The 12,324-nt window shown below is 45.3% G+C and overlaps 1 protein-coding gene across 4 annotated transcripts in view; it reads left to right on the plus strand.

Moving 5' to 3' along the window:
* CUL7 (cullin 7) overlaps nt 1–12,324 on the plus strand; it is a 62,130-nt gene that overhangs the window by 40,456 nt on the left and 9,350 nt on the right. For all 4 annotated transcript variants that reach the window (XM_061625466.1, XM_061625467.1, XM_061625468.1 and 1 more), the window contains 10 exons: nt 75–165; nt 264–435; nt 1,131–1,236; nt 2,942–3,037; nt 3,170–3,345; nt 10,015–10,148; nt 10,252–10,437; nt 10,724–10,839; nt 11,453–11,635; nt 12,051–12,208. In XM_061625466.1, coding sequence (XP_061481450.1) covers nt 75–165; nt 264–435; nt 1,131–1,236; nt 2,942–3,037; nt 3,170–3,345; nt 10,015–10,148; nt 10,252–10,437; nt 10,724–10,839; nt 11,453–11,635; nt 12,051–12,208 — 1,418 coding nt within the window. The remainder of the gene's footprint in view (nt 1–74; nt 166–263; nt 436–1,130; nt 1,237–2,941; nt 3,038–3,169; nt 3,346–10,014; nt 10,149–10,251; nt 10,438–10,723; nt 10,840–11,452; nt 11,636–12,050; nt 12,209–12,324) is intronic.

Raw genomic sequence — 12,324 nt, forward strand, 5'->3', positions numbered from 1 at the left:
TTGTGCTTTAATACTTTTGGTGACTTTTCACCCTATTTCCCCTCCTCCCCTGCCCCATCTCCCGAAATGTGCAGGTGGTTCTGGGTCAGATTGAAGAACACCGGCGGAAACATCAGCCTATCAACATCCCCTGCTTCGATGTATTCCTGCACGGTCTCTGTCAAGGTTGGCATCCTTTCCATGTTCAGAGTTGTAGGGGCCCTGCTCCTTTTAAAGGCTCTGCCTCCTTGTGCCAAGCCCAAAGCCCTTTCTCCTTTGCTCAGGCTGCAGCGGGGAAGTAAAGGAGGACAAGTGTTGGGAGAGGGTGGAAGTCTCCTCCAATCCTCAGCAAGCCAGCAAGTTGATGGACGGGAACCCCAAGACCTACTGGGAGTCCAATGGCAGCAGCGCCTCCCACTACATCAATGTCTACATGCACCGTGGGGTCATAGTCCAGTGAGTGTGCACATGGATCAAGCGGGGCTGTGGGGAAGAGGAGATTTGGGGCTTGCATCTGATGGGCAAAGGGTTCTTTCTGCCATTGTAATATTGGAGATGAAAAGGGGTTGGCATTTCTGCCAGTTTGTGGGGAATGGTCTGTATTGCCCAAAGTTGTCAGATTTTCAGTTTCTTTTTTTAAAAGTCCATAATGGAAATGTCCGGTGTGGTGGCTTGTGCCCATTGAGACTGGTGTAGGCGGAAGGCAGGATGACCAACAGGTGGAACCAGAGCCAATGAGAGGCGGAGCCAACTAATTCTAGCCTTGTTCCCATCTTCCTCCCTGCTGTACTCTGCAAGGTCAACATCAAGACTAAGACGGAGAAAGCTGGCAGTGAGGGCTGCTCCTTACGCTGGTTGTAAGTAAGGAGCAGCCTCAGGCAGCGGCTGGCTGACTGAAATTGGGGAGGCAGTGCTCCATTTGTCCCAACGAACCAGCCTCCACTGGCCTTTCTCATATCTTCCATGGGCTCTTTGGGAGAAACTCAGTAATGGGTTGGATACCAGACGTACAGCTGGGCCTCTTAGTGAGCCAGGCATGTATGAACAAGTTGGGTCTTATGGAATAAGGCTGATGTGCCTTTTGAGAAGGTCCTGGGCTCTCAATAGGGGCCTGACTCTTACTCTGAAGCCACTGCTCTCTCCTTGTACAGGCAGATGTCTCTGCTGGTGGCCAGTGAGGACTCCAGCTACATGCCAGCCCGTGTTATGGTGATGGCAGGGGAGAGCGCCTCCAGCATCAGCATCAAGCTCAATATGGTCAGTGCTGTGGCCTGCCCCTGTATAGCCTAAAACAGTGGGTCCTCAACTTTTCCCCCCATGGACCACTTCAAAATTGCTGATGGTCTTGGGAAACTACCTAATGATTTTTCTGTCTGTTCCAGCAATATGATGTGCTAGATGCTGTATGATTTTTAATTGCATTTTTATTGCTGCTTTTATTTTTTATACATTGTATTTTATTGTGTTACAACTTGCATTCCACAGATTTCAAACCGCAACGCAATAAAATACAATCTAAGAAATAAAAGGAGCCATAAAAATACAATTAAATATCAATGTAAATATTTAACGTGGACATGTTGCAGACCACCTGAATGAAGCTCGCAGACCACTGGTGGAATATTCTTCATCTGTTGGGCTGTCCCTCTTTTTGACATCAGGGCTGCATACACACCATTCATTTAAAAGCACATTGAAAGATTGGTCTCAGGCTATGGTCTGAAGGCACATGAGGCCAGCACCCTGCTGCAGCTAAGCAGGGTCAGGTCTGGTCAGTGCCTGGATGGGAGACTGCCTGGGAACCATATGTAAGCCGCTTTAGGTTTCTATCATGAAAAGAAAGTTGGGGTATAAATGTAATAAATAAATAAAGATCCCCCCAAAGAATCCAGGGAACTGTAGTTTACCCCTCAGGGAGCTATAGTTCCTAGTGCCCTTGACAAACTGTGCTGTGCTTCGCTGGGGGTTACCTGGAGACGTGCTTGCTCGTGAAAATTCTGGCTCTGTGGGCAGTGCTGTAGGCCCAGCCATCCTGCCGTCCACCTCCTTCAGCCTTTTGCGGCCTCTTTGGTCTCTGGTTTCCATCATAGAGGTTGGCTTTCCCCCTGAAGAGGCCTGTTCTGCATGTCTTTCTGCATAGCCTTGTTGCCGCCGCCCCACCCCCAGTCAGTAAAGAGAGGTGGGCCCTTGTCGAAGGCATTTAAAATGCCCTCATTGCCCTTTTTATTTTCCTCTCCTCAAGAAATGGAAATCTTCACATTATTACCATGTACACCCAGAGATGTAAAATTTCTGGAAATTTTGAAGCCATGGGGGAAAACTTTTTTTCCAGGAAAAAATTGAAATTTTTGGAAAAATTGAAAAAAGGCAATATTAGCACTTTTTACAAATTGAAAGTCACTTCAGGAACATCATATGTAATTATGTACAAGTTGGTTTGGCATAAAATCATCACATTTGGTATATTAACAGCACATTTTACTCAAACAATTATTATGAATTGAATTTACATTTTAAAATTTTTACTTTTTTTTGTAACAAATGGATCTACAAGCTCCTGAACTGTAAGGAACTTCTTTCGTTTTGCCAGTTTATGAGGAGCAGGCAAAAATTAAAAAAAAAACAGAAGAAACCATCAACATTAATAACAAAGAAAATTATTTATGTCTCTGCTAGTCCTCCACAGTGTCAAGCAGACATAAAGCACCCATTCCCATAAAAAGAACTGAGAAAAAGGGGGGGGACCAAGATTCAATGAAATATTTTATTCATCATGCTAAAATAAAACATTCCATAATCCACTTTTCTTGGTTTTTTTCAATTTTTCCAATTTTTCAGAAAAAAAACAAAAAAAGGCTTCAGAAAAAAATGGGGGGGAAAATTTTTTTTCTGGGTTTTTCTCCGGGCCTCCACATCTCTACATACACCTCACTGCAGCATTTTGTCCCTTTCCCACTGAAAGGTGAATGTCCCGCCATCAGCCAACAGAGTGGTCCTCCTGGAGAACATGACCTGTTTCTGGCCCATCATACAGATCAGAATCAAGCGCTGCCAACAGGTAGGAGAGTGTACATCTGCCTCTTCTTACCCGGAAGGGACCCCTCAGACTTGTGTAATTTTTGCTATGCCTTAATGATCCTGCCGATGGGTAGCGTGTTGGTTTCACTGGAAAGGTCTGTGTTGTTCACAGGGTGGCATTGACACGCGTGTGCGTGGCATCGAGGTGCTGGGTCCCAAGCCCACCTTCTGGCCCATCTTCAAGGAGCAGCTGTGCCGGCGCACGTACCTCTTCTACACTACCAAGGCCCACACTTGGTGCCAGGAAATCTCAGAAGATCGGATGCAGTTGCTGCAGCTCTTCAACAGGTCCTGCCTTTTCTGATGTTCTTCCCTTGTCCTTCCCTTGGGCTGTCGGCAGGGAGGTGAAAGGATGTCCTGGGGGACAGGGAGGAGTCTCATCCAGAGATACTCAGACTTGTGATGGAAGGGGGGCAAAATTCCTAGACCCCCATGCTTATCCTAATAAGGGTAAAGTTGCTTGCCTTGGTGGCAATCTTGACGCCCCATCCACATCTACTGTAGTCCCCGGTGAGGTATCCAGTGCAATGTCTGCTGCAACTTCTTGGGATCGGTTTCAGTTGATGTGGCCTGATGACAAGGACAAGGTGCTTGTGACAAGGCGGCTAGCAACATGTCCTCTCAACCCTTGTGCTTCTTAGCTTATTAAAACTTGCTGAGGGGGGGTTGACCAAATGGATCTAGGATGTGGTCAATGCATCATTGCGGGATGGAATGGTCCCATCTGCCCTGGAGGAGGTGGTGACCCAACTGCTCCTGAAAAAGCCCACCCTGGACCCATTGGTTTGTGACAACTACTGCCCGGTTGCAAATACCCCCTTCTTAGGGAAGGTGATCGAGAGGGTAGTGGTGCAGCAGTTGCAAGTACTCTTGGATGAAACAGATTATCTTGACCCATTCCAGTCTGAGTTCAGGCCTGGCTATGGAAGTGAATCAGCCTTGGTCACCCTGATGGATTACCTTTATCGAGAGGACAGGGGGAGTATGACCCTATTATTCTTATTTGATCTCTCTGCAGCTTTTGATACCATTGAGCATGGTATCCGTCTGAGTTGATGTAGTGAGATGGGTAGTAGAGGCACTGTTTTACAGTGGTTCCAATCCTACCTCCAGGGTCGTTTTTAGAGAATAGCATTGGGTGATTGCCTTTTGGCGGCCCCCTGGCAGTTGTGCTGTGGGGTGCCTCAGGGTACCCTCTTGTCCCCCATGCTGTTTAACATCTGTATGAAGCCCTTGGAAGTGGTCATAAGGAGATTTGGGGTGAGGTACACTGATGATACCCAGCTCTATTTCTCTGTAACATGTGAATTGGGAAATGCTGTACAAGCCCTGGACCACTGCCTGGACTGCGTGGTGGGCTGGATGAGGGCCAATAAACTGAGTCTGAATCCTATCAAGATGGAGGTGCTGTGAGTTGGTGGTTCCCAAGTTTGAATAATTGGTCAGTTGCCTGCTTTGGAATTCCCTCCTCTTAAATATTAGACAGGTGCCATCTCTGTTATCGTTTCGGTGCCTATTGAAGACCTTCCTCTTTCAACAAGCGTTTTAAGTAGAGACCTTATCCCTGTGTCTGTGTTGGGATTGTTTTTTAAGATGTTTTTTTAAAGTCAATATCACTGGATTATGATCCGAAAAGGTTTTTGGTAACACATCCATCTTGGAAATATCTTTCACTAAATTTTTAGACATCTAAATCATATCAATCCTCGAAAATGTTTTATGTCTTTCTGAAAAGTAAGTAAATTCCTTTGCATTGTCATTTATATATCTCCAAGCATCCACTAATTCTAAATTTTCCATCAATTTGAAACAGATCTTCGGCAACTTGCCCTGTGTCTCTTTAAGATTTTTCTCAGAAAGTCTATCCATTTTTGGTGAAATTACCCCATTCCAATCACCCATGACACACCAATGATCATATGCAAACTCTGATAGTTTTTCCATAAGTCCAGTATAAAACCTTGTTTTATCTTCATTAGGAGCATAAATGCCCACTATCAAAATTTTTGTACCCTGAATGGTGATTTCAACTCCCACAAATCTGCCACTATCATCCAATAATATCAGTTTAGGAGACAATTGTGAATTAATATAAAGAACCACACCATTATTTTTTTTGAATCCTGCCGAAATAAATTCTTCACCCAAATTTTTACAAATTAAATATTTAGAATCTTTCTTCTTAATATGAGTTTCTTGTAAACAAATTATATCCAATTTTAATTTTTTCAAATAATGAAATACTTTCTTTCTCTTCTGCGACGAATTAGCTCCATTTATATTCCAAGTTAGATATTTGTAATCCATTTTTAAGCATGTATTTTAGAAAAGTCTGTGCCTGTTGCTCCCTTTGATCCATCATCATCCTTTTCTTCCTCTACCTGTTTCTGTTGACTTTGTTTCCCAGGAATTATATCCATATCTTTGAGTTTATCTTCTTCCATGTCTTTTGAAGCTTTTCTCAAGAAATGACAAAGTCATGACAAAGAAGCAAAGTTTCTAGATATTCTAAATGACTATTCCCTAGACCAGTTGGTCATGGAACCGACCAGAGGGACGGCAACCCTGGACTTAATCCTCAGTGGGGACCGGGACCTGGTGCGAGATGTAAGTGTTGTTGAACCGATTGGGAGAAGTGACCACAGTGCTATTAAATTAAACATACATGTAAATGGCCAATTGCCAAGAAAATCCAACACGGTCACATTTGACTTCAAAAGAGGAAACTTCACAAAAATGAGGGGATTGGTAAAAAGAAAGCTGAAAAACAAAGTCCAGAGGGTCACATCACTCGAAAATGCTTGGAAGTTGTTTAAAAACACTATATTAGAAGCTCAACTGGAGTGCATACTGCAGATCAGAAAAGGTACCGCCAGGGCCAAGAAGATGCCAGCATGGTTAACGAGCAAAGTCAAGGAAGCTCTTAGAGGCAAAAAGTCTTCCTTCAAAAAATGGAAGTCTTGTCCGAATGAAGAAAATAAAAAAGAACACAAACTCTGGCAAAAGAAATGCAAGAAGACAATAAGGGATGCTAAAAAAGAATTTGAGGAGCACATTGCTAAGAACATAAAAACCAACAACAAAAAATTCTATAAATACATTCAAACCAGGAGACCATCTAGGGAGACAATTGGACCCTTGGATGATAAGGGAGTCAAAGGTGTCCTAAAGAATGATAAGGAGATTGCAGAGAAGCTAAATGAATTCTTTGCATCTGTCTTCACAGTGGAAGATATAGGGCAGATCCCTGAACCTGAACTAACATTTGCAGGAAGGGATTCTGAGGAACTGAGACAAATAGTGGTAACGAGAGAGGAAGTCCTAAGCTTAATGGACAATATAAAAACTGACAAATCACCGGGCCCGGATGGCATCCACCCGAGAGTTCTCAAAGTGAAATTGCTGATCTGCTAACTAAAATATGTAACTTGTCCCTCGGGTCCTCCTCCGTGCCTGAGGACTGGAAAGTGGCAAATGTAACGCCAATCTTCAAAAAGGGATCCAGAGGGGATCCCGGAAATTACAGGCCAGTTAGCTTAACTTCTGTCCCTGGAAAACTGGTAGAAAGTATTATTAAAGCTAGATTAACTAAGCACATAGAAGAACAAGCCTTGCTGAAGCAGAGCCAGCATGGCTTCTGCAAGGGAAAGTCCTGTCTCAGTAACCTGTTAGAATTCTTTGAGAGTGTCAACAAGCATATAGATAGAGGTGATCCAGTGGACATAGTGTACTTAGACTTTCAAAAAGCGTTTGACAAGGTACCTCACCAAAGGCTTCTGAGGAAGCTTAGCAGTCATGGAATAAGAGGAGAGGTCCTCTTGTGGATAAGGAATTGGTTAAGAAGCAGAAAGCAGAGAGTAGGAATAAACGGACAGTTCTCCCAATGGAGGGCTGTAGAAAGTGGAGTCCCTCAAGGATCGGTATTGGGACCTGTACTTTTCAACTTGTTCATTAATGACCTAGAATTAGGAGTGAGCAGTGAAGTGGCCAAGTTTGCTGATGACACTAAATTGTTCAGGGTTGTTAAAACAAAAAGGGATTGCGAAGAGCTCCAAAAAGACCTCTCCAAACTGAGTGAATGGGCAGAAAAATGGCAAATGCAATTCAATATAAACAAGTGTAAAATTATGCATATTGGAGCAAAAAATCTTAATTTCACATATACGCTCATGGGGTCTGAACTGGCGGTGACCGACCAGGAGAGAGACCTCGGGGTTGTAGTGGACAGCACGATGAAAATGTCGACCCAGTGTGCGGCAGCTGTGAAAAAGGCAAATTCCATGCTAGCGATAATTAGGAAAGGTATTGAAAATAAAACAGCCGATATCATAATGCCGTTGTATAAATCTATGGTGCGGCCGCATTTGGAATACTGTGTACAGTTCTGGTCGCCTCATCTCAAAAAGGATATTATAGAGTTGGAAAAGGTTCAGAAGAGGGCAACCAGAATGATCAAGGGGATGGAGCGACTCCCTTACGAGGAAAGGTTGCAGCATTTGGGGCTTTTTAGTTTAGAGAAAAGGCGGGTCAGAGGAGACATGATAGAAGTGTATAAAATTATGCATGGCATTGAGAAAGTGGATAGAGAAAAGTTCTTCTCCCTCTCTCATAATACTAGAACTCGTGGACATTCAAAGAAGCTGAATGTTGGAAGATTCAGGACAGACAAAAGGAAGTACTTCTTTACTCAGCGCATAGTTAAACTATGGAATTTGCTCCCACAAGATGCAGTAATGGCCACCAGCTTGGACGGCTTTAAAAGAAGATTAGACAAATTCATGGAGGACAGGGCTATCAATGGCTACTAGTCATGATGGCTGTGCTCTGCCACCCTAGTCAGAGGCAGCATGCTTCTGAAAACCAGTTGCCGGAAGCCTCAGGAGGGGAGAGTGTTCTTGCACTCGGGTCCTGCTTGCGGGCTTCCCCCAGGCACCTGGTTGGCCACTGTGAGAACAGGATGCTGGATCCTGGACTAGATGGGCCACTGGCCTGATCCAACAGGCTCTTCTTATGTTCTTATGTTCTTAATCCCTTGCTTTTTGAACAGTATTTAATCGATACTTCTGTTGTCTAAATGTAAAAATCACTCCCTCTGGAACATCCCATCTAAATTGAATTTTACATTGTTTAAGTTTTTCTGTGAAGAAAGCGTAATCTTTTCTCTTACGTAGAAGCCTAACAGGAATTTCCTTCATCACCTGTATTTCTTTACCGTCAATTTTGAAGACATTGTTAAAATGATGTTGCAAAACCATATCTCTGGTCCTCTTTTTTAAAAAATAAACAAGCACATCTCTTGGGATTTTTTTTATTGTTGCATATCTGGAATTAATTCTATAAACTTTGTCTATTTCAAATTCCATCCGATCTTCGTTCCTGTCGAAGGATTTTGCCAAAACATTAACAATTTTCTCTCTGATACCTTCACCTGTTTCCTCAGGAATTGCACGGAATCTCAAGCAATGTTCTTTATCTCTAAGTTCCATAACAGCAATATAGTCCAAATTTTTTTCCAATTCCATATTTGTAATATCTATTCTATTCTCTAAGGTTTGCACCTTATCTTTAACATTTTTTACATCCTGTGTTAATTGCCCAATGTAATTTTTAATCTCACCCACTTCTGTTTTAATATGATCTTGTAAATCTTTACAATCCTTTTTTATATTGCAAAATTCATCTTTAAGTTGTTGTCTGTCCTGTTTCATCTCTTGTTTCAACTCTTGTTTAAATCACTAAATCCCTCCATAATTTTCTGGAACATGTCCATCCCTTCCTGTGTATCAATTGAAACTCTTCGCTCCAAAACTTTGGCTGGTTTCCTAGTTGTCATTCTTGGGGGAAAAAAAAAAACCTTTTCTATTATTAGCCAATGTAGAGGCAAACAGTTTCTTTTCTCCCAGCAACAAAAAAGTTAATATTCCAGGCCTGTTTAACCAACACAGTTCTTATCTCCAGCACATTCAGGAATGTAAAACAAATCCAGTTCTCAGCATCCAGCAGTTAGTAAGATACACGAACAACAGATTCGTTCAAAAAAAAAAAATTAATCCAAAATAAAAAAAATATATTCTCAGATATATTTCCTTCAAATAATCAAATCATCTTATCTAATAGGTTGCCTCTTATCCGTTTAATCTTTGTAATTCCAGCTTTAAGCCAGCTTTTTGTCATAAAAAATAAAGCAGGTTCTTTGGATTGCTCCCTTCTTCCTTAGCTTTGTATAATACGAAAAAAGTGTGACTCACCCAAGTTTCTGAGTTGCCGATTCGTAAACAAGTCTCTTTTACGATAGTAATTTAAGTTAGTTGATAAGATTTAGACAGAAGGAGGCTAGCTCGTTAAAAACGTTTTTAAAAGAGAAAGAAAAAAAGTCTCGCTTACTTTCAGCACAGCCTGTTGGAAATCCAGACTCAGTCTTCCGCTGCTAGAAAAGCCTTCTTATCTCAGGGGGATTCCTGATCAAATCTAGCAATCTACAGCTCGACGGAGTTCCGTGGATAATCTTCGGTTCCCCTTTTATCTTGGAGAACATTTACGCCAGTCAAAAATTCCTCTTGACTGGCTTTTAACTGAAATAAGCTTCCTCTGAGATAGAGCTCACTCAGAGACAATCACCAGCCAGCACTCCTTCCGGGAAGTCCGTTTTTTAAGATGTTTTTAAAGCTTTTTTTAAAAAGGTTTTTACAGGAGTTTTGTTTTAATATATTTTAAAGTCAGTTTTTATGATGATTTAGAGTGTTGTTAGTGTTTTTTGTTTGCTGTCCTAGTCTCCTACTGGGAGGAAGGGTGGGATATAAATTTTATAAATAAATATCCATCCTGCTCCTCGTCTTCATTGTCCAAGTTCCTGCTCTGCTTTGTCATGCACCCTGCACATGCATTTGTCCCTAGTTTTGGAAGACATCCAGGCTTTACCCAAACCAATGGCTCAGGCTGTGCCCTTTGCCTCTGCAGGTTGAACAGTGCCTTGCAACACGAGCAGGTGTTTGCCGATCGCTTCCTTCCCGATGACGAGGCTGCCCAGGCCCTGGGCAAGACCTGCTGGGAGGCCCTCATCAGTCCTTTGGTGCAGAGCATCACCACTCCAGGTATGGGATCTCCGTCCTGGCCAGAGTCCCTAGGTGGCCGCATGTGCCCGTCCCTCCCCTTTCCCAGCAGCCTTGTTGACTCGTGCTTTTTGTGCCCTTGCAGACCCCAGCGGCATCAGCCCGCTGTCGTGGCTCCTCAGCCAATACTTGGGGAATTTGGAGGCCGCCCGGAGTGCCAAGAGCCGGGCGGCCATCTTCAACTCCCGTGTTCGGCGTCTGAGCCACCTCCTGGTGCACGTGGACTCCAGCAGCCCTGAGCCCGAGGAGCTGAAGCCCCCCGTCAAATCCAGTGAGTGACCCCCCCCCCGCCAAAGGAGGGCAGGTCCTCCTTTCTGAATGGAGGATGGGAGGGCCCCCCGGATGGCTGAGCAGACCTTGTGGCCGCACTGGCAGGAGCAAGAGTGTGTGTGAGGGTCTTGAGGGGTAGAAGGGGGACTCTTGGAAGGAGGGGTTTCTTCAGGGAAGAATAACAAGGGACATCAGGGAGGGGAGCTCTAAAGGACATATTTGGTCAGGGATGGGTGCCTGGGGACTCTGATCCTTCTGAATAGTCCCGTGTAACCTCCACTTTGCAGATGGAAAGAATGGGAAGAACAAGGAGTCAAGCTCTGGGGCTGTCAAGGCAGCCGTGAAGAAACCCAGCAGCACCACAGGCATCACCCAGTGCTGGAAAGGTGTGGTCCAGCAACAGGTAGGGGCAGCTGAGCGATGGTGTCCAGCAGCCAGTGTGCAAATGTGTGCGTCAAGCAATGAGATGCGGTTTATTGACTCTCTGCCCGCAAGCCGATGTCTTCATATCGACATCTTCTCTAATAGACCACCAGCTAGGCCTGCTGCATTATTTGTGCTAGTGCGTGTGTGCGCGTGCACTTGTGCATGTTTTTAAGGGGTTCTTGGGGGAGGCAGTGTCGGGAGTTCTACAGCTGCAAGGCAGGGCTGGAAGTGAGACCAGGCTCTCCAAGGAAAGGGCTCTTCCTGGCTCCAGGCTGTGTGTGGCGCTGCAAAGATAGATGAGAGGTTTGATTTTATTTTGAAATTTCTGCCCCAACTCCAAGCACATGCATGGGCTTTCCTGGCTGCTTAGCAACCCATCAAAAAATGAGATGAAGTATGTTTAAAATTATCCAGTGCAGGTAAAGAGCCTGCAGTTTCTCTTGTGACCAAATGCCAGTTATCACTGGCCACGGAGACAGGATTTCAAGAGGAGGACTTCTAGGAATGGTTGCGCGGCCCCGCAGAGCTAGGAAATGGCTTGCGGTGGGTGGTTCTAATCCTGTCGTGCTCCTGCCATTCCTCTTCTCCAGGTGAAGCGGTTCCTGGAGACCTCGTGGCAAGCCCCGGACTTTGTGGAGCGTTACTGCAACACCTACCTGCGCCTCCGCACCGCCATGGAGGAGCTCTTTGGGCAGCAGATGTCCTTCATGCTGGCCCTGTGCCACGGCTTCTCTGGAGGGCTGCTGCAGCTCTCCTTCCTGACGGCCATGCACGTGAGTGAGGGCTGAGGGGAGGCCCGTATCCTAGGAAAGGGCTAGGCCATTTGGAAGGAGGCGGACTGGCCCTGAGCCATCAACCCTGGCCTCTGTCTCCGGTCCCATCTGCCAGAGCTATCCATTAAGCTGGCCTTGCCACTCGCAGCTCCAACAAGGATGTCAAGTGTGGCTTCATTCCACGGTCCTGCACCTCATCTCGGGGCCTGCTCAGAGCCCACAGACCGGCCAGTCTCCCCTTTCTGGGCTTTGTACGTGGGCTGTGCCCCAGGGAAATGGTACCCGCTCCTTCCTGGAGGTGATGCTGCTGTGTTCGTGGGAGGGATTCCTTTAGCCAGTCTCCCCTCCTCTGTCCCTTCATTTGGGGTCGTCTTCTCCTTGGTTCACCTGGCATCTCCTGCTCTATGACTTCCAGGTGAGTGAGCAGTTTGCCCGTTACATTGACCTGTGGATCCAAGAGAGCTGGGCGGACTCGGGCAACGTGGAGACCTTGCGGCGCCTGCAGCAGAGTCTGGAGCCCGTGCTCTTCCTCGCAGGCCTGGAGTTGGCCAACACCTTTGAGCACTTCTACCGGTGAGGAGGCCTTTGCAGTGGGGAAGAGATGCCCAGTCGCAGTGGGGCAGGAGGGGCGTTGAGTGGAGGGAGAGGAAGTGGGCGCAGGCGGGAAGTGCTTGGACAGTGGTGGCAAA

This window comes from Rhineura floridana, chromosome 4 (genome assembly GCF_030035675.1).
Source record: "Rhineura floridana isolate rRhiFlo1 chromosome 4, rRhiFlo1.hap2, whole genome shotgun sequence".
Classification (NCBI taxonomy): domain Eukaryota; kingdom Metazoa; phylum Chordata; class Lepidosauria; order Squamata; family Rhineuridae; genus Rhineura; species Rhineura floridana.